At 42.8% G+C, this 25,795-nt stretch overlaps 1 protein-coding gene across 3 annotated transcripts; it reads right to left on the bottom strand.

Moving 5' to 3' along the window:
• Positions 1-15,558: 15,558 nt before the first annotated feature.
• On the bottom strand, positions 15,559-25,706 carry txndc16 (thioredoxin domain containing 16). 3 transcript variants are annotated; one of them, XM_055503546.1, is made up of 21 exons: positions 25,586-25,651; positions 25,269-25,332; positions 24,812-24,978; positions 24,429-24,511; positions 24,251-24,324; positions 24,002-24,076; positions 22,701-22,822; positions 22,544-22,634; positions 22,282-22,450; positions 22,007-22,176; positions 21,795-21,855; positions 21,451-21,586; positions 21,229-21,375; positions 21,013-21,072; positions 20,213-20,417; positions 19,557-19,690; positions 19,273-19,357; positions 19,013-19,154; positions 18,326-18,513; positions 18,024-18,214; positions 15,559-17,575 (listed from the first exon to the last, which is right to left on the bottom strand). In XM_055503546.1, the coding sequence occupies exons 3-21, from the start codon at positions 24,963-24,965 to the stop codon at positions 17,334-17,336; spliced, it is 2,529 nt and encodes an 842-aa protein (XP_055359521.1). In that variant the 5' UTR covers positions 24,966-24,978; positions 25,269-25,332; positions 25,586-25,651; the 3' UTR covers positions 15,559-17,333. The 3 variants fall into 3 exon arrangements, with proteins under 3 accessions (XP_055359521.1, XP_028998127.1, XP_028998135.1); XM_029142294.3 differs by lacking the exon at positions 25,269-25,332 and having other exon boundaries at positions 25,586-25,706; XM_029142302.3 differs by having other exon boundaries at positions 25,269-25,682.
• Positions 25,707-25,795: the final 89 nt, after the last annotated feature.

The following is a 25,795-nucleotide window of genomic DNA, read 5'->3' as shown; positions in this document are numbered from 1 at the left end:
AGTTGGTTTTCTAGTTACACTGATCTGCCCGCACACGCTAGTGAATAATAACGCTTGTGATCTAGTTTACGAGAAATATGCTGATCAAAAAACTCAACTCAATCAAAAAACTGGTGACTTTGCATTGTTTCAGGAGGTCTGTAGCATCTGTTGGTTCTCAAAGTCTCACAAAGGCCTTTGTGTAGTTTTGTGAAGGAACCTCGACAACTTAGCTGCTCGATTTGAATTACTGTCACTCATGACAAACTGTTCATTAAAGATAATCATGTATCCAAAGCCGCAGTAAAAGGTTAAAACTCATCTGTGGCAGAGCTTTTATAGTCTGAGTACAGATTTCCGTTTGAGAATGAACACCGACCTCCATCACCTCCTGCGTGATGAAGAACGTTCCTCTGTTAATAGCTTTTGAAACTGATTACTGTAAGTTTTCTGCGAGGCTTTTTTCATAAACACTGAATCATGGTTGAAACCACACATCGCTCGGCATCCTTTGAAAGGGTATTCACGTCCTCTCACACATCCAAATAGCATCTAATAGCAGGCCGATTTGAATGTATCACACAGTACTCTAGTACAAGCCCTCCAGAAGGAGTGTTTTTACATACATGTGGCCTTTGGTGGCAGATTAAAGCATGAAACTACATAGAAGCACATAGAAACAGCATCAGCTCCAACAACTGGCTTCGGACCACGGCCCTGAACGCAACGCACGGATTTTCCTGAGTTGAAAACAAACAGAGCCACGGAGCTGGTAGCAATCAGCGATTTGCAGAAGGACTCCGTAGCGTTTAACCCTGGGTCATCCTGCTGCTGGAACATCAACATGGCTTGTGGTGAGAAACAAGAGCGGGAGTGGGATGAGGAAGGATGTTTGAAGTAGCTGCGTGCGTTGACCTCACGAGGCCGATGTTGATATGTTCTAGTCCAAATATCCTACAGAAGAAGCAGCGACTCTTCCTCTGTCTAAGACGCAGATGTTTACGTCACATCTCAATCATGATCAATGGGAAATTAATTCCTTGGTGTTTGAACTAAACAGATGTGTGACACCTGATGAGTGACACATGAATGCATCACGATTCCAAAAATGCATTTAGTGGATATTGCAGACATTAAACTACTGCAATTACATCACAGTTACTTCAATCAGATATAGTTGTTGTTGGAGGGCAGACATGGTTTTAGGATGGAAATACTGAAGCAAGCAGCACACGTCCAACTACTCCAGTAGCTTCTATCCATGCCAGTGGAGATTTAGGTTGCTCTGGGGACCAGTAGGGAGACGTGCAGCTAATAAAGCTGCCCAGCAAGGCTGGTATAAAGTGTCTTGTTTTGACGGCGTGCTGGTTCTCAGAAACCTGAGTCACCGACTCCTCAGATCACAGAGTGAAGTCTGTGCCTGTTTTCCAGAAATTTCACAAATAGATTATCTGCAAAACTAAGAATTAGGCCAAAGTAGGTTTTCTGTGAACACAGCAAACAGTAATTCCAAATGTAACAGAAGCGTGAACTAAGCCAGCCGGTGCTTGCCTTTATTAAATAAAAACCACATACACTGTTTTTTGACAATTGCTCGATTAAAGAACAAAGTAAAAATCCAGGCAAGATTTATTTAAAACAGAATATTTTCCTTTATAACTAGAAGGAGCTTCATTTCCAATGGCACCCAGCTCGTTTTACTTGAGTAAATTGATGTGTTACAGATGTGTGCATTATTTTAGTCCCAACATCTTCTCTGTCCGCTGACTGAAGGTCAGTTTTGCCTCATTTCTGCCTTAATGGACTGTTTCAAAATAAAACCGACGTGTGTTGATCCCAGAGAGAGGCTCCGCTGTAGACAGACGCGTCTCCTCTTCCCCACAATCAGGAAACCACTTCCTGTGAAACTACGACAGGTCCTCCTCCACTCTCACTGTCGCATCACTTCGAGTCCCCGGGCCTCTCCACAGGGAGAAACCCCCGACGTGGGCAGAAAGAATGACGGTGATCTGATGAAGAACCGACCAGACGGGGGGGAAACCAGAGAAGAGTGAGCTGGGGATTGCTTAACCGTTAAATGTCCTTTATTACACAGCACTGACTAATGGTCTCTGGATAGTTGGTGCGGGTAAATATAGCAACAAATGAGTCTGGTAGACAGTGATGGTGGGAAATTAAGTATAAGGAGGAGCAGTCGATTTTTCCACGTGGGTCGGTGTAACTGAACTTCTAAGAGCTGCTGATTTCCCCTCAGAGACATTACATAGTCTCTGCATTTGTTAGGCCACCGAAGCTGCAGCAGCAGAGAGCATCTGTCACTCGAGTTACTTTTCTGGCCCTGCCTCCACAACGTCTGTCTGTGAACACTAGGGATGACTGACTGTCAACACGGATCCAGTATCATATGTCATCGGGGAGCAGGGCTCAACGTTACAACAACAGCACCGACAGCCAACGCTTTGGTGAAGATTTAAGATCTTCACCAGAAATCTGTATTTTCCAGCATCTACGCTCATTTCTGACAGAGCTCACCTTTCTGAGACATCTGGAGCGAGCGCCCTGTTTTTTGCAGAAAAAGAAGTGAGAAGTCAAAATGACCCATAAAGTGCTACAGCAGAGATGTAACAGGGATGTGGATGAGGCATGTTGGCCCTCAGGGTTCCTGTTCACTAACCCTTGCTCTGCTGATAACTGCTACTGATAAACAGCTGGGTCAACCACAGCCACAGTTGTTATCAGAAGAGATGGGCCCAAGTACCATCCTCCCAGGATGCATCTGTTCTGAGAGGAACTTGCAAAAACACCAGCAACAACACAGACATGTGAGGTTGTGGGTCACACAGAAGCAGGCAGACAATCAAAAGCGTCCACAGTTGACTGGGTTAAAGGTGAGTCTGTGTTTGGAAGTCAACGAGGTGAGGAGTCAGCGGTCTAGACTCTGTGTGTGTGTGTGTGTGTGTGTGTGTGTGTGTGTGTGTGTGTGCGTGCGTGCGTGCGTGCGTGCGTGCGTGCGTGCGTGCGTGCGTGCGTGCGTGCGTGCGTGCGTGTGTGTGTGTGTGGACTAAAACACTTCAATAAGCAGCTATAATCTATCAGTGGATCCATTTAGATCCTCGTACATTAGCTCCCTCACACACCAGTTTATGGCTTCTCCTCTATTTATAAGTCATGCTGAGTGCAGAGAATCCAGTCTAGAGGTATGAATATATATATATATATATATATATATATATATATATATATATATATATATATATATATATATATATATATATATATATATATATATATATATATATATATATATAATTCATGGAGCTAAATGTCTGTTTAGTACTACTTCAGCGGTATTTGTGTAATGTATTATTTGATGGAGGCGGGGTCTGCCACATCACCAGCTGGTTCCACGCATGATGAAGCTGCAGGAAATGCTCAGCGTTATTTATGCACACACCATATTCATATGGTGCCACTGATAAGAATCAGTACAAATGCAAATTTAACGTCTCCTGCTGTTAAGTTACTGTAAGTCACATGAAAATGAAACTAACAGTTAGCTATTTATCAAACACATATGAGTGCTTTAAAATGTAGAAACAGGCCAATTGTTTTCTGAATGACAGGTGATTCGTCCCAACTATCACCCTCCGATGAAAGGAGGTTTAATCACAATATATATCTGAGGAAGCTGACTAATCACAGAGATTCAGGTTTTTCCTGAAACGAAGTAACAGTTACATGAGAATCAGCCTCCCTCAAGTCTCAACACATCTCGTTTCCCTGTAACGCAGCTACAGATCTGATCTCGCTCGCACTCTTTAAATGGGCTGCAACCACCTGCAAAAGGCAACTGGACTTTATCAACATGCTGCACCCTATTAAATGCTGAAGTGATTTAATGTCATAAATGTTGTCATGTTACATTTTAATGATTAAGCTTGGTCTGTTGTGTGTTCATTCAATAAACTCATTTCTAACTACAACTGAAAAGCAGAAAAAACCTGAAAAGGGCAGACAGAATAAATAAACAGCATTAATGTCTTTTCTAGCTTTATAGTATTTCGCAGCTACACATTTGAAACAAAGTTTAGTCATACCAGCTGCTGCAGATACTGTAACAGTGATTATTCATAAACTTCTGCAACATCAATAGAAAGTTGTTGTCAACAAGCTAATGTTGAAAAATTATGAAAATAATAAATGTTTCAAGCAAAAATATAAAATTGGACATATTGAACAATATCTAAAATGTTTTAACACATTTATTCAGTTTTATGGATTTTTTTTCACTTTTTTTTTATTTCTATTGTGAGCGTCCTGTTGAATCTGTTGAATCTCTGGCATTGTTCTGGCACTAACCTTTTTTTCAACTTTTTTAATTCTCAGGCGATGTCTCCAGTGTCTGTTATGTCAGATTGGGTTTTCTGCAGTCATGCTAAAACTTGAAGCGTTGGAGCATCAAAGTAAGTGCCGCAGTTGAACCTGACTCACTGGTTCGTTGCCACGAGACTCCGTTTGTGAAAGCGAGACATGCTAAGACAAACCAGCGCTAAGACCGTTTCTTCCTCATTCTTTCACGAGGAAATAAACTCGAAGCGCTGCAAAACTCTTTTTTTTCCAGTGCCTTTGTTTACAGTGTACTTTTGTGTAACCCAAGCCTCTCTGTGAGCTCCTCGGCCAAACTGTAAAAAAAAAAAAAAAAATTGCTATTGGCTGTGTTTTTCACTGGAGGCACATTCTTGTGTACATGGGTGTGTATTTGTAGAAGGGCTGTGTGTTCGCCAACTCTAAGCCCTGTCAGGACGTGTTATATGAAAGTGGTGAGTGAATGATCCCACTAAACAGGCAGAGCTGGGAGCTAAGGACCTTTATATGGGGCGAACTTGGGGACAGCTCATACAGGAAAAAAAAACTACACGCATGAACAAAAACTAACTGTGAAGTCTCAAACGAGTGCTTTGGAAAAATGCTTTGAATTGTAGGACGTACAGTAAACACAAGCAGAACGATGAGGTCTGATGATCCTTGAGGCTGGATGGATCTCATTGATTGCAAGTTGTCCTCCAAAACCAAACCAAACCACCAAGGAAATAAGGCGAACCACATAGGAATTCACATCAATGGGCCCATGACCAGGGTCACTGGTCATTTAGTTATGTGTAATGTAGCATTTAATATGAAGGCAGGCGTAAAATTAAAACATTTCACCATCAGTGAAAACACAATTGTTAAACAACTGATTGAAATAATGTAGATTTAAATAACGCTCTCAATGAAATGCATGGACAATTTAGTTTGTATTGTGGTGTTTCACAGATGACCAATATGTAAACAAGGAAGTTAACTAAAAACATGATACTCTATCTGGTTCTAACTGGAGTCCCAACTGGTTTGAACAGACCACAGAGTGGATTTTTCACAGATAGTCTCTCTGATTATGAAAGGCTTAAATGGTGGCTCTGTTTTCCCACGCTCAGTTTGTCCTGGAAGGAAGCACGCGGGCTCTGCTGTTCCCCCACGGCAGCAGACGGTGTCTGTTTTCAAGGTGATGTCCTGGTCCATGCTGAATGAGATCAGAGCCGCCTGACGAGCCGTGGACATGGGCGTTATTGTGCACGCGCGCGCGTGTGTGTGTGTGTGTGTGTGTGTGTGTGTGTGTGTGTGTGTGTGTGTGTGTGTGTGTGTGTGTGTGTGTGTGTGTGTGTGTGTGTGTGTGTTTCCTGGCATCATGTGTCAGAAACTGAAGGAGCAGCTTGTGCCTGGTTTAATATGATGCACATATTTACTTTGGCCCCATTTGTACAGTACTCATGTTTTGTTCTGCGGTTCCCAGAAATGATTCAACTTTATGATAAAACTTGTGCAATAAATTTCATTTTAACAGAAGCCTATTTTTACCATTTCCATCCTTTTACATGGATACACCAATGACTTTGCTGTATCATATAGTAACAGGTCCTGGGAAAGCTTTTCATTGTGTTTTCTGTTGTACGTATCAATAATTATTGGGTTATTCAAAGGATTTACTGAATGTTTTATTCAAAATGAATTTGATCTGAGCTGGAATCTTTTGAAATCTGATTGGGGGGGGGGCATTTTTATTGATTTGTTTGGTCAATCTTGTTCCTGATCAAATGCTGAAGTGCACTTTGCCTTATTGTTGGGCAAATGCTTAAGACCAAAAAAACCTTTGGGCTGTGGCTTTAAAGAAATAAATTAAATAAAGATGGAAGCCCTGCGAGACTCCAGTCTGAAGGAAAATCAAGAATAAAACCCATAAACTCTCTTGCAACCTCAGTTGGTTCATATTAGGTTTTTCAACATAATCAAACCTCCTGTAGGATGAAGAGGCTCCATCAGGTGCTATTTCACTATATTTGTATATTATTGATCTCTATGATACACAGATCAGTGTAATTATACAGATTTATGTTCAGCTGGGTCCGACTGAAGCTGAATCGTGTCATGTTGCCATTAGTTCTACTTTGGGCATTCGTTTTAGGATGAACCTAAAAAAATATTTTAATCTCATTAAAGACTGAATATTAGTTTACCAATACTGACAATGCCTGTCATTTGAGCCCTAACTTCCCTTCGAGTGAACTCTAACTAGGTTCTAAAAGCATTCTGGATTTTGGTGACAGATTCCTGTGAGACACATTTCTGCATTATTCACTAAATAATGATACACACACACGTTTGCCAGTGGCCGTGAACTAAATCAAACCCTGTGTGGGCGGGCGACTGTTTAAACACTAGGTGGTCCTGTAACGACTGGAGCATCAAACGGCTGCTATAAATAAAGGACTGAAGATGGAGGAGCTCAGCATCTACTGTTCATTTACACAATAAGAATGTGAATGTTATTGTTGCTCTTCTAAGTATTCATAAATATTGACACGCGCCCATTTATCTCTTTTTCCACACACATAATGCATCTGTACAGTAACTTTTTGATCACTTTCCAAGTCAGTGGGAACCTCTGAATCCTCAACATCCATAAATAATGCTCACTCCCCCTCTCTCTCCATTACTGCTGGCACAAGCTATTCTGAAGCTGATATGAAAACAGTTACGTGGAGAGGAAGGAGCCTTCGATCTGTCACAGCTGTGACGCGTTGACGCAAGCTGGGGAATCAGTTCAGACGTGGATCCTTGAAAAGCTGTGGCCTCTTGACACAGATGTGGAGGCCGCAATGTATGTTATGACAACAACCATCAAGGACACTGACATCATTCATTTTAACTTTTAGCCTTCAGAAGGTGCCTTCTACCATAATCTGACATCCCAGAATCCCCTCCTGGGACACACGTAGCCCCCTGCTTCAACAGTAGCCTAATGAATCCTCCTCATTGGATCTTCTACATGATGAGACTGTATGAAAACGAAACAAAGAGTTTAGAGTGAGCGCTGGAGAGGATGTGAGACCGCAATGTACTGTCGCACACACGTTCTCAGTTGGGAGAGGTCTGAGAAACCACATGTACTTCTGTCACAGCTGACATTCACAAGAAACAATCAATGTTTCATGAGAAACAAAGGCTGCTTCTCAGCAGCAGAAACGTGCGTCTCTAATACGTGTACAGCACTAATTATAAACGAACTAATTATAAAAATGAACATCTTAATATGACGTGACTCAACAAAGCCTTTATACTGTAGGTGGAAAAAGAGACACTGATCTTCACACTGAAGCTGCGCCCCCGATCACTTCCTGTTGATTTCCCGCACAGCTAACTTGCATAATGGGTCTAACAAGTCCCAACCAGTGATGGGAAAGCAATTACAAACTGGACAAAAACATGCACCAGTGACACCATTCGTGTGATTTCTTCTCACGTCTCACAGCATCTAAGCGCATTCCACTGCCGTTTACGGCAGACGAAGCGCGTTTCATGGGCCTCGAACGCACCATAAAAAGCAGCGGGCTGCGTTTCGAGAGCTCCTCGCAGCTGCTTCGTTCAAGTGGTTCATGAAGTCGACTGCGGCTTCGTCAACTCCGCGCTGCGTCATTTCAAGGAGCAGCGCTTTATACGGACGTCATATGTTTAATGCGCGGCGCTGACCTCTTGGTCGCCACATCGACTACGCTCCACTTCCACTTAAACTGGTAATAAATGTACACTTATTCAATGTTTATTAGGTCTGTAGGGTAGAAATGCAGTGCAGAGCTACTGTATGGGAGGTTTACTGGTCAACACTGATGCACTGAGCTGTAACCTTGAAACCCCAGCTAATGACCCGATCCATCACGTTCAGATCATGGAGATCAGTCGAGCGCTCCTCCTCCCAGTGAGACATCACACGGCCGTGACCCGAACGGATTGATGTGCACCGTGTCCAGACGTGATGTAGAAGATGCGTACACAAACTGCAAACAGGCTCCTACTATCATGTGCAGCGATAGATAGATAGAAACAGGGCGGTCGCCTCTGTCAAGAGCACGGCTCTGTGCCAATTATAACACACAGACAATGAAGAACAGAGCAATGAGCACGACAAATGTGTCAGTGCAAAACCACAGATATGAATGAAACCAGTCCTCTCTGTGCTGCACTTGTCCTTCAGGTATAACACGACCACACACTGTGTAACAGCACAGTGTGTGATGTCGTGGTCACCTGGTCCTGAGCAGACGGGGCGGAGTGGGTTCATCACAGGCAGGCGCATACATGCACACACGCGTTCGTCCTGCAGGGCATTCCTGTGAAAGCGAGAGCGAAGACAGAGCTGAGTGGAGCGGAGCGGGGCTGACGGTAAACACGGCGTCTGAGCCGCACAGGGCCACGCCGCCTGAACGCAGCAAAACACTAAGAGCAAGAGGTGCGTCCGGAAAGTTTATTGATCCAGTAAAAGACCTCAGGGGCAGCAGATGTTCTTATATATACAGTATATATATATATATATATATATATATATGTGTGTGTGTGTGTGTGTGTGTGTGTGTGTGTGTGTGTGTGTGTGTGTGTGTGTGTGTGTGTGTGTGTGTGTGTGTGTGTGTGAGCTCACATTGGGTCACGCTTCTGTCTCCGTTTGAAGGGTGTCTGCTTTGGTATAGTGTTAGCATCACGTCAGAGAAAAGGTTCAACTGTTCTACTTGCAGCAAAGAATGAAGGCATTGGGTCTCTGGAGTTCACTGCATGAAAGCATTTACATGTAATGCTTTGTAAAAAGTGAAGTTAGATGTTTCTGCCCTTATTGAGGGTCCAGCGGCTTTGTGTTACATTAGTCTTTCTCCAGACACAAGTAATTTGAAGGAAACATAAATATGAACCTTGAATTATCCCCTCCTTCCAACAGTTATGTTGTACTACTACAGTAACAGTGTCATCATTAGGACATCATGGCCGCCTTGACCCACAGGCTCATAGATCACAGCAGACACTGGACAACTCCCACCCTCCATCCACCCACACTCCTGCTTCCTTCACCATGACGCACATCAAGTGACATTCACATGACTGCACGACTCCTTAGCACTAACACGGCAGGAATAAATGTGATTAAGCTTTAACTGAAATGTCTTATAGAATAAACAGCTCATTGGTGAATGAAACACTCTGCAGCTGATAATCAAAGGCACATAAACAGGTAATGTGTAAGCAGCTGGATCGATGCTGATCCTCTGAGAGAAGTCACCTTTTATTTCCTCTTAGATCTTCCTCTTTTCTTTAAAGGAAGTGCTTTAAAGGGGACGTTCACTTCTGTAGAAAATGACACACTTCCGTCACTGTCAGCGCGCGCGCACACACACACACGCACGCGCGCACACACACACACACATGCACACACACACAGTCGTGTTTGTCATCAACGTGGGGACTCTCCATTGACATGTTGCTTTCCCCTAGACTCTTACCCTAACCATCAAAATATAGGCAGACGTCTAATCTTTGCTCTAGTCTGAACCAAACCAAATCACTTTCGGACATGTACAGACACACACACAGACACACACACACACACACACACACACACACACACACACACACACACACACACACACACACACACACACACACACACTTGTACTTACATAAAAGTGACGGCCAAAATGTCCTCACTTTATCAAACTGTCCTCACTTTGGTGGGTCTTTCTTTGGTTTTGACTTCGATGCAAGTACAAGTACACACACACACACACACACACACACACACACACACACACACACACACACACACACACACACACACACACACACACACACACACACACACACACACACACACACACACTTGTACTTACATAAAAGTGACGGCCAAAATGTCCTCACTTTATCAAACTGTCCTCACTTTGGTGGGTCTTTCTTTGGTTTTGACTTCGATGCAAGTACAAGTACACACACACACACACACACACACACACACTCTAACTGCAGTACATGCTGTACACAAAAGCAGAGATATTTAACATTCAGCAGCACAGCTCGGAGCTCCCACTGTCAGCAGCCACATCAGATTAACCTCAGTCTCTGTGAAACAAGAGGAACGTTCAGTAGATTTACTTCCCCTCCTACAGTCATTCACAAACAAACAAAGACGTCCATAACTACCTAAAACAAGCATCAACGAGCATCTCGGTGATTGTACAGTATAAGATCTGCATTAGAAGTTGAGCTGACGGATAAATCATTTTTATCATCGCTGCGATATGAACTTTTGAGATGTGGTATGAATAGTTGTTTGTGCTGCATCTTAGCAAACGACATAAAGCATGGGTTTAGGCTGACATGTTCCGTGATTATGTGCCGTCCTCTGACCTCTGGCGTGTCTGGCTGCTACGTGATTGGCACAGGATGCCATGTGCTCCAGCCGCTTCTCAGAGCCTGTGCTCTGTCTGCAGCGTGTTCAGGTCTCTGGAGGACCAGCAGGAATGCCGACCTCTGCTCTTCCTCCTTCTGGGTCTTGGACTCCAATCTTTGCAAATAGCTTCCGATTTAAACTTGCACGTTTCAACTCACGCTGCATCCAGACGGGTTCTCAGTCTGTCGGCAATGACAGGCATCGGTTTCGATATCACCGGCATGTACATGTAGAGGTCAGGGTCTCCTCAGCATCAGCTCAGAGGGGGACTCTGACCTGATGCTGAAACCTACCCTCTCTAAAACACAAACAACAACTCCGCAGATTTCTGCAACTGTGTGAAATCAGACAGTGAAGAAAACATCCATGTTTGGAGAGTTAAAGTGTCTACATCCCCACTTGTGAAACACTGAACAGCAGCTGAGCTCAGCTGAATCCGTGCTGCTTCTTTAAACATGAGGCACAAATGAAATGAAAAGTAATAGTTGAAGAAGTTTAATAAAGGTCAGCCATATAATAGTCGTTTGATGATGATCTACATGCATTTAATGACGAGGCCATTAACGGAACAGGTCATTAGCTTGTTTCACTTGTATTGTGAGTGATGGCAAAGGTTCATTTCAGCAGCGATTATGAACTGTAAACTCTTGATCAATGACACACTTGTTTTTATCACTTCTTATTACTATTGTGGTGGAAAGTGGCGCCGCCTTTCAGGCTGCTGACCTGAAATAACCAAGGCAGCAATATTTGAAATGCATGATTCAGTCTCTCACTCTATTTTATCCTGTATCTGCTCCTGAAAGGAAAAAAATCAGGATTAAAACTGAAAAAAGAAAGTATATGGCAAGTACAAAGGTCTATATTTTGTAATTAGAGTTTATGTGCATATTGTACATTTAAATTCACATCAGACGTGAGCAAAAATGAAACAGAGACTGAACGTTCTCAAGCAAAATAACACGTTTTAAAGTATATATTAATAATATATGTGTAACATGTCTTCATACAATAATGTGTTAATAATAATGTGTTAAATAATGTGTCATATGTGTCAATAATGTGTTAACTTGAAGACATGACTAAGCAGCAGGATTGCTGAGCTTGGGCTTTACTGTCAGAGCAGAGAGAGAAACCTAAGCTCATCCTCCACATTCGCTCCTGACAACAACTCGCAGCCAAAATCCCAGTGCGACGCCTCTGCAGCGAATTAAAACGTACTGTAATTACACACACAAACACGACATGCGTGTACTCAGACTGCGTGTCCTGCTGTGGCTGCAGCGAGCTGGTGTCTGTTGAAACTTCCTGTTGTTTGTGCTGGAACGTGAAAATAACCAGAAGGTCCCAGATGGAATCCAAAACAGACTGTTTTTGTTGAGCAGTAGAGTTGAATTATAGTGGGTTGTGTGTTATTACTGTGGGAAAGAATCACAACATATCATAGTACCTTCGTTAAGGAAGAAACCCATACGTTAAATTAGAGACAGCCAGTGCACGTTTACAGAATATGATGCTGCAAGAGTTCATCTTCCTCTCTGCCTTGCCACAAACACACACGCCTTAAAACAGATGCTAAACAACAATGATATTTGGCTGCTAAAAGATTGTATTAGATTAAAGATTTTTTTTCCATTGTGATAAGCATCTGCCACAAGGGTGAGACTTCATGCAAGTGGTGGGTGTAGTTGCACCATTGGCAGCTTTATGTGTGAACTGATGAGTGATAACATCAAGAAGGGAACCAAATCAAATCAAACACAGCTTCACTTTCAAACAATAGGAACACGTGGTCTGGAAGAAGGCAAATACGTGTCTAAATTGCAGATATTGGTGAATTACAAAGACATACGCAGGTCAGCATGCTGTGTGATGTGTACAGTATGTATGTACAGTAGGCAGATGTTTCATTAAGGAGACGATGCCAGTGTGATATGAGCGTTAAAGAGCGAAGAGGAGCAGGACGAAGTGGGTTTGAGTGGATGTTTTTAGCTGTTGCTGAGCTGCAGCGGTTGCTTTACAGTATTATGGAGCAGGAGAAAAATGCATCAAATCCCCTAAAAGCCGGAGAGGATTTTCTTCACGGGCTGAATTAATGTTAGACAAAGTTTCTGTTTCTCACCACACGTTTAGACGAAAACACTTGAGACGCGTTTCCTGGCATCTGTGTCTCTATGGTGGACTGTTGCGTTTCTCTTCCCAGAAATGTCAAACAGAGTTAATAAAATCCCCCTCGCATGTGTTTCTCCCTGTCTGTAGTCAGCCACACAGCAGGTCCTCCCTTTACAGTATCTGATATTTAACATCAATGGACACAGCTACGAGGACGCATAAGAACAAAGCAGGACATCCACTAAAGACAAAAGCAAGATAAGTTAAGATCATCTGTGCTTTCTGCAGGTCTCAACACAAATCATGGCTAATTGACATCTAACTAATGTTGCTGGCTCCACCTGTTGGCTCCTAGTATGAAGTTTTTATATATTGTACCCTCAGAGACCAAATAGTTAATGTAAGAAAGACATCACTTTTTACATGTTATGATCCTAATGACGTGATGGCAACAGCTCATCATGTTACAATAAAGTACACCATGTGTTCAACTGCAGAGCATGTACGTCACCAAATGAAGTTGCAATGTCAGTGCTGGAGTTAACAGTCATCAGTGATCATCACTGACTCCCAAACGAATGAGATCCAGAATTCAGGGCAATGCGTTTCACTATGACTCATCTGTGTCCGTTCGCTGTGATTCATGGCTTAAATCCGATTTTCCCCACATCACAGAAGCAGGAAATAGCGCAGAGCGGTTCCCGTGGCGACCCACTCACAGATGGCAGCGGGCCAAATATTAGCAGTGACTTCCAGAGCTGAAGAATGATATATATTATTGGGTTCTCATCCCAGTGTACCCACGCGTTACTCCTCATTATTCCCATAAGGCATTGTGCAAACATCAAACTGAAAGACTGATCAGGACCATCGCTGGACGAGCTGGAGCCCAGATTAGCATTAATCTAATAGGATGTAGTGCAGAACTGCGTGTTGATGGAGCGGAGTGTAGCTCGCTGGCTTCTATGTATTACAAACAAAGCTGAAACAGAACAGAGAGTAAAGTGCCAAACATAATGTAATGCTCGTAAGAAAGAGACGCACCCGATGAACCGGCTGCACAGCGATGTTAGAGATTCTCAGACACTGACCAATCCTGCAGCTTTCAGGGGTCGTGAGCCCCTTTTACTGCATCATAGGGCAAATCTCAAGTGTTTCAGAATGAATATATTCGTACACTTTGACTAGTTCACAACAAAATATTGACTCATGGCTCATTTCTCCATGAAATCCTGTAAAAAGACTCACTTGTGCAGCTACAGCGTCCAAAGGGCCCACTACTGTACAACACCACGGCTTCATCGGGCTGAAAGGAAGAAGATTTGCTATGACTCAAATTACGGGATTCCGTCAATACTAGGAAGTGGCTGAAATCCCAGTTTATTTAGAAAATCACACACAACCTAAGTTCACAGCTCGACTAAAGTCGCTGAGCTGAGCATCCTCCAGATGCGTGCGCCTCTGAGAACAGACATCGAGGCGGTTGCGCTGTAATGACCATGGAGAACTGGACCCCCCCCCATTCCTGGAAGGCATCTAGTCGCCCTGCTCCCTGACAGCTGCTCCGTATGCGTCCATGCACGGTGACGCACATACTGAACACACACTGGGACCATGACTTAGACACGGCCGACTCTGCGTTCTTCGCCCCTGCTCCTCATCATCAGCCACACACGTGTTCACCATCGCGCTGCACCGTCATGTAACGGAGCCAGGCCGCGTCCCCGCGTGCCTGCATGTGCTCCCACTCGTCGTCACGCTCCAGCCCACCTAGTGTATCTGCGGCTGGTTTTACGTGCGTTAGGAAACTTAATTAAAAGGAATGCACGCTTATTGTGCAAAACCGTGCCTGGTGCATGTAAATAAGCATAAAGACACTGATGTTTCCCATTGTACACTTGTTTTGATGCCTGTCTCCTAGAAACTAAACACCACAAATGGCCCCAGTCGTGCAATCTAGTTACATAACTAAGCCGCGCGTGATTGTTTTCTTGCTGCTTTAATGCGCTGACTCAGTTTCTACAGCCTGCTCCCAATGCAAATGTGTCTAAACTTGTATTGTGTGTACGCAAACAGACCTGCGTCAGTTGGGTTTATGCAGCGATGCAAACAACCTTGTCTCCCTTCATTAAAGCCGGGTAGGTTCCACCCACCTACAGTCAGATTAATGATTCCATGCAGTATCATGGTCTCCGGTGAGAGAGAGAGAGAGAGAGAGAGACGCGCACACACACACACACACACACACACACACACACACACACACACACACACACACACACACACACACACACACACACACACACACACACACACACACACACACACACACACACACAGTGCAGTCAGTTTCTTTTCATTCCAAGGAATGAAAAGCAAGGTACAACACATCAGTTTTATTAAAAGGGAGCAAATTAAATTCCAGATTCCAGATCTTCTTCTTTTCGGTTTACGCCAAGTTGCTTTTAATCAATATCATGTGGGAATGTTTACAAAGCTGTGCACTGAGTAATAGTGTCAGAAGATGGATTCGGTTACTTTAGTCCTGCTCTTTGGATTAAACGATTGAATGGTTTATGCTTCATATTACACAGAAATTCTTCATTCACATAAGGCTTTTTGGAACGTTTTTTGACAGAAGGTGCAAAATTGTAAGTCAACTGTTGGTTTTGATGATTTTATTTATGGTGTCATACATTTCTCATAATACTGATCAAGCTTCACAATCACTTGAAGCAGTGAAATGTTTAATGTTTTCTGCCATAGTGTCTTTGACCTACTGATAATATAAGTCTGCAAGTCACAATAGAAACCAATGGTGAGCAGACCAAACATGGTGAATTCATCCCCTACAAGCACCTTACAGGTCCACCCAAGGAGCCAAGTCTGAGTGGGTTAAGTCCCATCTATGACCACATCCAAACACTCCATTATCCACTGGCTTTAGTCTGCCAGAAACAGTTTCCACCAGCAGGGAAAACAGACTGTAAAGTGATCACCAGTTCTATCACTATCCATTACACAGCTGACAGAGTCTGACTTCATGAAAACGACAGAAATCATTTGCCATTTCATTTGTCCACGTGAAAAACAAAGCAGCAGTTACAGTATAAGGAATATAAACAACCACAGCAACTGAAGTCGCTGAAGAAATGTGGGAGACCTCACACCATGTTCACAGGTGACAGCGAGAAAGAAAAGTAAACGTTGAGGTTCACTGGTATCCTCCTAATGGACCAAGCACTTTAACAACTGCTTACAAAGGGGAGGTTCTGCAACCTGCCTCAACACTCTTCAACTAGTGTGGGAAGAGCTAGTGGAAACATGAAAACCAAGTATCTGCCAAAAAACAAAGTGATGCTGGATCCAGTGACACAACACAATACATACAGTATGAACCTGGGGTATCGGTGTGACAAAATGTGAAATGGGAGCATGTAGTTGTTAAAGGCAGGGTTAATTTGACCCACTTCATGTACAGAATTTAATTCACTAGTAATAATAACAGGATCATGCAAGATAAGTAAAAGTGACAGAAATGTGATATTAGGAAATTCAGATTTATACGAACTTTGCATTTTTAGGTCCTTGAACAAATGACACTTAATTAGTCAACTTATAAATGTAACCAAATGCGAGTGACAATGATACACAACAGTACAGTATATGTGCAACACAAACATTTGACCACATGTCAACAATGCTCATCTTTGAGTTCAAAGGCAAAACAAACCATCAGCCAATAAACAGTCACAGGTGACTGAATTATCAGTATGATCATGATCAGAGGTAGAAATTCATAGTCTGGAGATGAACTCGTCATATGCATAAACATGAAGAGGGATGTACAACGAAGTACTCTGCTGTCATTGTACTGACATTCATGTTGCATAATAAGGCAGTTTCGCTCAAGAGGTAGATGAACACACACTTCAGACCCACAGAGAGATGTGTGAGGAGTCTGAAGTGTTACTATTAGCAAGTCCATGCTCGCTCCTGCAGCGAGTGGTTTCATATCTCGCACTGATTTGAAGAGCGCTTAGTGAGTTTCATGTTGGATGCATTACATTGCTGCTGCACCTCCTTTAGTTTCAGATTAAGTGATTGTGTATCATACAGATGTGTACTGATGAACACGCATCAGGAGAGACACTTAAGAGGTGGATGCATTATTCAGGAGAAGTCGTTTTATAGATTTAACTGCTGGGTAGAGTCACAAGAGCAACAACACGGTTCGTAAGTGAGATGTCATCAAATCGCATGAAGGGTAAAAAAGTCGGATATGTTGAACTGAAAAAAGATTTGGCAACGAACACACACATGGCGACTGCTGCGAATAACCACCAGTTCGTGTCTGTTAATGTAAAGGCATACGGACAGTAGACAACTCCAGGTAGAATTCACCAACAGGCTTCGTAGCATCTTACCCACGTTCTACTCACAGTTCTGAGTGTGTGTTATGTTTAGTGTCAGGAGCAGAGCTATAGGAGGGAACCGCCGCTGCTTTCTCCCATGTCTCATCTTCCACGTTCACGTTGTCCTCGTCCACCTCTTCATCGTTGTCGTCCTCTTCTCCCTCAGGCGTTCGCTGCTTTGCGGAGCCGGGTTCCTGCATGTCTATGATTTTCAGAAAGTCATAGAACTCGACCTCGGGCAGCCAAGTGTCCTCAACCAACATCCCTATAGAGGAAAACCAACCGAAGTTTAAAAGTCTGCATAATCCTTCACTTTTTACAAACTATTATGTTGCAGACATTCAGTTAAACTAAAAAAACATGAAAAGAGGTTTAAGGTAAGCAAATATTGCTAATATATATATTTTTACAGCTTATTGATGTGCAAACTAGTTAAAACTAAAGCTCACAAAACCTCCACAAACCAAATAATTTTATCAGGAACATTTAGTTGCAGTTGATGATGTCTACGCCTTCAGCCAAATGAAGAAGGAATTTTAAACAGAAGCATACTCCCTGAAGGCTTATTGCCTTCCTCCATCCCAGACTCCCCCTCTATGGAGAATAAACTAAATGAAGTCAACTTTCTAACTGTGAAAATGCACCACTTTTATTCCACATATAGTATTTTCTAACAGCTACTCTCCTCCTGTGCAACACTACTAGCTCCTTACCTGCTGGGGTCTCAGTGCCTTCCTCAATCCTCTGCAGCCACTGTAAGACAGAGGGAGCCACTATGGGGCTGCTGGGGGGGTACTGATAGACTTCATCCCCAGAGAGCGAATGAGTGTGGACTAGAGCAGGGAGTGGGGGCAGAGAACCCAGGTATGACCCGAGGACAGACATACCTGCTGGAGTACGGCCCCTGTGAACCAGACCAACAAGATATTGCTATCAACACCGTGATTCAGAAAAAAGTGAACATATGGGAAATAAGAGCGTGTGTGTGTGTGTGTGTGTGTGTGTGTGCGCATACAGGTGGATCCAGCAGGCCAGGTATCGCTCCATCCTCACTCCTCCCAGTTCTACTACTTGTTTCATCTCCTCCACCAACGCCTGGTTCTGCCTATGTCCAATCTCGTCCTCTTCTTCCCCCACAAAGAGCAGAAGTAGGCTTTTACCCAGAGAGAGGAAGGACGGCAGGTTTTCCACTGTCAGTTCAGGCTAAAAACACAGAAGAGAGAAAACTATGTTATGATGATTCCTGTCTGCTTCAACTTTAGCTTTAGGTAAATGAGGAATACATCACCACCAAAAGTACTTGCGGTGCTAAATTTCTTAAAGCAGTGAAGGAAGTTCATTAAGTAGAGAACAGACGACAAAATCAGATAGTTACACTTCCACTTTTCACTTTGACATCACCACAAACTAATTGAAAGCCACATTCTTGGGAGCAGGACTAATAAAACTAATAGCTGTTGAGCAACATCCACAGCTGTTTGTGTTTGTAAAGAACTTCCGATGTTAGATGTGTTAAGAAAACCACATCAACCCTGTGTGAATTCACACATGGAGCTCCTTAACTGTAATGTGAAGTGAACTATTTCATTCAAAATCATTTTAGAGAGCCTGAAGTCAAAGTTTTAAATTTTGGCCTTTAATCATTGAACCTAAATAAATGTAGCTTTGTTATGCAAGACTGCAGGGACACAGTTTGATTTACCATTGGATGGAGCCGAGCGTCGTTGATGTGTGTGAGAAGCTCCTCAGCAGAGGATGACACAGGCAGCGAGGAGGGATGAGTTTGTTTCCTCCAAGATGGAAACACCAACACCACAGGAAGGTCGGCAGTGTGGTCTGCAGCCCTGGAGGGTGTAAAAACACATGATCCTGACAAGCACCGCATTAGAAAACATGAGCCAAGTGTCTGTTAAACACTCAACCTTGACACAGGAAGGACAAAACTAACTTTAGAGCAGTTACCATTTCTCTGCCAGCCCGTCAGTCAGCAGACCAGTCATCACCTCGCCTCTCAGGGACTTTGCTGCCTCTGTAAACACTGACACGCCTAGCAAAGTGAAGAAGGAGCCCCATTAACTGTCAAAATACTACTAAAAGGGGATCAACATTTGTTCTGTCTCTTATACTGTATGACATTCGACGAGAACACAATTTACAATTTACCAAAAACCTACAAAACATTACCAACAAAAAGATAAAAAAATAAGATTCATATAAAGTGAACAGACACAATCCCAGCATCTTACCTATATCTGTCTGGGCTTTGAACAGGCCCAGAACCCGGTCAGGCCTGTAGCCCGCTGCCTGAGAGGACTCGTCCTGAAGAAATGACATCACTTCCTCCTGGCGGGACAGCAGCACCGGAGCAGCAAAGCGACAGCTGGTCAACAAATGGAGCAGAGGTCAGCAGATAAACAGAATAAACAGGTCCCTCTTCTACTGTGTAAGACAATGACAAGCTTTAACTATATACAGTACTCAATGAGTAAAAACAACTGAATTAAAGTGAAGTCAGCTTGAACTTTATATAATGAAAATGCCTTGTTTGGGCTTTGCCTCTGAGAAAGATCCCAAGTTGCAGAAAAAACCCACACATTGGTTGCAGGGTGATTATATTCTTGAGATGGTGAAATGAACGCCAACACTAGAGCAGCTCTTACTTGCTGTACATGGATTTTTACTTCAATGGGGATTTTGCAAGCCACAGAATATGTGAAACATCTCTTTGAACTATGTAATTTATTATCTCTATCGACTAATTTGTAATTTACATGATGGGCGTTTGGTGAGAAACTATTCTTTCAACCTTTATTTAATTAAAAGTGAAATAAATTTAATTTGGAACAGATTATCGTTTCATTTTGTTCTGGGACGATCGCTACATTCTTAGAGAACATCTTACAGCATGATGAAGCGATGCAGTGCCTCACTACCCAGCATGCCTCTGTAGTGCAGGACCGGCTCCTGGGGGAAGAACACCAGGACGGTGGGGAAGGCTGTGATTGGCTGGAACAGGACAGGGAGGGCAGCACCTGACTGAGCAGCGCAAAGGTCCGTCCACTCTCCACAGTCGACTGAGCCCATCTGGATGTCATCAACCTCAGAGTCTAAAAAGATTCATCAGAAACATCTGGTCCCTTAAAAAGTCACAGATGGCTGCGTATCTGGTTAGTCGCCATTAAAAAGATACAAACATAGAACGGCATAATAACTGTGCGATTGCCTGTTTTAGATACTATGTTTCCGAAAACTTTGTTTTTAATAAAGGTCCAGTCAAACATCTGAGCAGGAAATATGATATACACAGCTCACAGAAGTAATTAAAGTACTTTAAAACCTTATGGACCACCTTAACAGTCAAATGGTCACAGCTGGGATGCATGTTGTGCCTCTATCCCTCTCCCCTTATCTACTTTCAGCCTTTACAGCTTTCCAGTAATGTCCAGAAGACTAAACCTGCTGCACTTTGTGCTGAAAACAGAATTTATAAACAAGTTGCTGATTGAGTGGAACTTAAACTCCCTAAGGATATTAGATCATAATAAATCTATTTTCAATAATTACATTACAATTATAACCTTTGCTCCATATAAGGGCAAAACTGGGAAAAACATTAATAGATATATACATATTATTAATAGAAATGAATAATCAGCCGTAACACCTGCCAGATATGAATACTGTTCCATGTTCTCCATTTACCTGCAAGGCTCTGTGCAACGTCGATGAACGAGCTGAAAAAAGCCATGGATACAGCATCCCCTGGTGGAAACAACATACAATTAGTTGACTCCACAGGTAATCTGTAATTCCTTTCATAGGAATGAGAATTAAGTATGGTAAATGAAGAAGAAGAAAGCAACATATTTCCAATACAGACATTAATCATTAAGACACTGAGCAGAGAGGCTGCCTTACATTTAAGATAGAAGAGCACCACCGTCAGGCCGCTCCGTGCTACTGCAGTGTGGAAGTTGTCAGACCTTATCTGAGTAAATAAGTCAGAGTCCAACAGGTTGCCTCTGTTTTCGTAGACCGACGCAGCGACTTCATCGTCCAGCTCTCCTGCAAACAAGACATAAATACAGACTCCACAATTCTATCTTTCACCCTATTGTCAGTGTATATTTCGCATTTTACCAGAATGTGCGTTATCCTCCTCGTCCTCCAGCCCTTCGTCTCCACCCTCCTCCTTGTCTTCTGCCTTGTCTTCATTTGTGAAAAGCTCCAACACCTCATCCATGTTGTGTAAGGTCAAATACTTTACATCTAAACTCTTGATGTGCGCACACACACACGCACACACACACACACACACACACACACACACACACACACACACACACACACACACACACACACACACACACACACACACACACACACACACACACACACACACACACACACACACACACACACACACACACACACAGCTAAGCTACAGGTAAGCTAGATTGTTACATAGGTTGTACGGATCCTACCTTCTCTGGCAGCCTGTAGGCGACGTTATATTCATCAGGGGTTTTCACTGCAGGACTTTGCCTGATATCACAAAAATATGAAATCAAGGTTTACAGCACCTAAAGAGACCACCTCTAATGATTCTTCAAGTACAAACAGCAGAAAAATCCTATTAATGGAACATACTTAACCCACACACATAATGCGGATGTACTCATAATTGTGTACACACCTGTGTACAAGCAGCAGCTGAGCGAGGCCACGAAGCCTCCAGGCCAGAGCGGTGGCCGTGTCCAGGTCGAGGTGTTCGGTCACAGGGCGAGAGAACAGGAAGACCTGGGGGGTGTGCTGGTAGGGAAACTGGGGAGGCTGCACCGTGGAGGGGTCATCGTATACTTCAGACTGTAAGAGCAGAAATACATGTTGATTACTCCTGTTTGCATTTTGTGCTTCATCGGACAAAAGGATGTTTTCAACCGTATTCACTGATTCACTGTCTACATTTACCACTAGTGGAGCCTCAATGAGTTGGAGGAAGGAGTGGAGGCTGAGGGTGGACAGAGGCTTCCTCATAGGAGTCACCGGGCAGCGTTCAGAGGTCATGGGGGTCGTGAACCCGCTGTGAACTCTACAGTGGAGGAACCACACCCCAGACGAGTGAGACGATTCATTCACGCTAAAAATGAGAAACAGAGAGAGAGGATAAATTCAGTTAAAGCTTAGCTTTTAATGGCTCTGCTGATGTTATAAAAGAAGAGAGAGCACTCACCCCAACTGTTTCAGGACTGGTCCTCCTGTTATGAGGATGAACTGGTATTTGGATCCATACACATATGCTGTCTCCATGATTGATCTGTGCTCTAGCAGAAACAATCCCATCAATCCCATTGTACACTCCAGCATAGGTACTTAAATGGCATCCATACCCTGTGTCCCCAGACTGTGGACGTATCCCAGCACAATGTCTTTCTTGCCTCTGGCTGCCTTCTCCATGGCCATGAGGTCCGTGTCTGTGTGGACATACTTGACCTCTTCACGCAGAATGGCACTGAAAGAGATGAACTTTGTTCAACTGCCTGTCAGATCAATGCTCACAGGCAGAAGTCTGCACGAGGTGACTCAACTCAACATAAATACTGCACTTCACAACAAGAAAACTGTACAGAGGGTTATGAACACAGCCCAAAACAGTCATGGGTTGTCCTCTGCCCTCCCTGGACGCCTTATCCAGGTCCCGAAGTCAAAGCAGAGTCAAGGCCATCACAGAAGACCCCCTCACACTCTGCTCATAATCTCTGTGACCCCAGGTCAATAAAATCCCACACCAGCAGACTGACTAACAGCTTTTTCCCCTGGGTCACATTCAGATGTGCAATACTAATATTACTGTGCAATACGATATAATACTGTGCATAATCACTGAAAATTTAAATACCTCATTCAGAAGCGCAATATCTCATCCCACTGTGCTTTAACACATCCAAGCCTCACAGTCAGTGTTAGATTTGTATTTCTTCTATATTACAGTATATATCAATGTATATATTGAGATGTGGGTATCTTTTATAACGTTTTTTTATTTATCTTACTTATTTTATATAGTGCTATGGTTCTTCTTTGTTGTAAACAGTTTTTGGTGTACGTCCATAGTTTTGTTGTACTTCCTATTGTATTCTAGTGTATTCTATTGTATTCTATTGTATTCTATTCCAAACTGAAGAAACACAAAAAAACAGAATCCAAATGACAGATTACTTAGCGTTTAAGGAAGCTGCGAACATGAGCCATCCATTCTTGGGTCTAACAGAACATGTTACTCTTCGGTCAGACCTCCAAGCAATGTGACTCACAAACACCAGACACAGCTCATCTGCTAAAATCACCGCTACAGTGATGTGTTGACACAAAGCAGGTTTGGATTCAGGATAGTCTCTGTGTTCTTGGTTCTGTTGGGATGAATGGGATTGTTGAACTCCAGATGTAAGAGACTTTCTCAAGCAGATACAGAGGTACAATTTCAAGTGATTAAACAAATAATAAAAATGCTTGTTTCCAGTTTCTCATTGTACCTTATCGGCTGTAGTCTTAAGATTACCCTTAAATGTAAACAATAGGTAAATGAGTGTTTAAAAAAACAATTGCAAACTGATTGTATTGTGTGTTTTAGACACTATCAAGACTCAAGGTTCACATTTTTTGGTTTATTGGGGGAGTTTTGCTTACTTACAAGAGGACTTCAGAGACTATGGAGTTCACATCAAACACGGTGTCCAAATCCAAGCCCAAGAACTCCTTACCACCCCTGACAGAAGAGAAAGAAGAACAACATACCAGCACAGTGTTGCAAAAAGTGTGGTAGATAGATAAAACTGCATGGATGACTAATCGCCGCATGACCAATTATGACACACACTATTCCAATCCTACTGCTTGTTTGACAGTTTTCACATTCAATTATAAGTTATTTAAATACTACCTGAAGAGAAAAACACTGTGCATCAGTCTTTGATCTGTGCAGTATGTGTGAACCACCTCTCTATTACAGTTGACCTAAACGTGGAAGATAAAAACACACCAAGCAATGTTTGCATCCAAATCCTGGGTGAATAAAAAAAGGATTGGATCTTCTGTCAACAGACAGAAACATTTGTTACCTTGCCAACCAGTATCCCATAATCCTGCAGAGCTTCGGCAGACTTCTCCAACTCCACCAAGAACAAAGAGATGGTTGGAGAGACTGGAGGCAAAGAGAAGCCGAGACAAACACTGTTATCCTTCATTATGAGATGAGATAAGAAGTTGTTCATGTTATGAGCCCCGTTTAGATTGTACGCTTTTTGTCCTTAGGAAGCCCAATCAAACTCCACAGCTCCAGTTAATGAAGTATTAAACAAATGTCCGAACACAGACTCGTACTAACTTATTGATACTGAAATCTGTACTATAGGAAGTAATAGGAAGTCAACCTGACCTACTATAAGTTGTTTAAAAGCCCTTCTACATGTTCAGAGTTATTTGCTGTTTATAAACAACCTACCTTTATATTCAAAATAAATAAACATCATCTTCCCTGAATGTAATTTTTCATAAAAATCTGCAGCTGCGAATTCGATGAGCTCTGATGTATTTGCCGTCTCTGCGCATCCTCCCAACCTCGTCCCCAGCAGGAAAGCTGCGATGCACATCCACATGATGGAGAGCAGACTGTGGGGAAACATCGCTAATCAGACCAGGAGATGCAAAGTTTTAACAGCACAGAGGAAAAAATGCACATATTAATATTAATCCGTGTGTTTGTTTGTTTATGCCAGTGTTATTGCTATTCTTATGAATGCAGTAAAACTGTTAAAGATATTTGTCAGATTAACAGAGCACAGATAATGTCTGCTTTCCAAATGCACATGACACGTGTGTGTCAACTTTAAACCGGACGCAATGTGAGCACACAACTGTTAGCAAACAAACAGGGCAATAAACATGCAGTTTAGTGTTACCTGAGTGAAACGACAGGGGTTACAGTTCAATTTGGCCTGTTCCAAGTGGTAAAAACGGCAATAGCTACAGTTACGACGGCGGGAAACGTAGATAAAAACATTATTGAACTAATTACAGGCGTTGTGCAAACAGCTTTCTGTTTCAGTAAGAATGAAGGAGACGCGTTTTAATGAGCTAAGTTAACTTAGTCAAGGCTTTAGCTGGTCAACGCACTAATGTAGTGACTAGCTAACGGGAAACGATAACGTTTACGAGACGCATGGATCCTGGGATTGTCGAGACGAAGGTGGCAAATAAAGTCGCTTTACGTTCTTACTTTTCGGCGCAACGCATAATACATCTAGAGAAATGTATCCCCTAGTACTGATGCTCCATCTTTCTCAAACCCGTCAAGTGCCGGAGTCGGGATTACGCTTCCGGTTTTAGTTCTAAAATAAAAGTCTACACGAGAACTGCTGCGAAGTTTGGATCATTCCAATTCGTCTGATATGTTCAACACAAAAAGGACCAGAACATACGTTGAGAA

Source organism: Betta splendens, chromosome 2 (genome assembly GCF_900634795.4).
Source record: "Betta splendens chromosome 2, fBetSpl5.4, whole genome shotgun sequence".
NCBI classification, from domain to species: domain Eukaryota; kingdom Metazoa; phylum Chordata; class Actinopteri; order Anabantiformes; family Osphronemidae; genus Betta; species Betta splendens.
The sequence above is the reverse complement of the archived record's forward strand: the minus strand, read 5'-3'. Positions and strand labels throughout refer to the sequence as shown.

Excerpts from the sequence above, each read along its gene's own strand:
- txndc16 (XM_029142294.3), bottom strand. Across the intron at positions 24,325-24,428 it reads ATGGGATACTGGTTGGCAAG|GTCAACTGTAATAGAGAGGT; the intron begins GTAACAAATGTT and ends TTCCACGTTTAG. Across the intron at positions 22,823-24,001 it reads ATAGTCTCTGAAGTCCTCTT|TGCCATTCTGCGTGAAGAGG; the intron begins GTAAGTAAGCAA and ends CATCTCTTTCAG.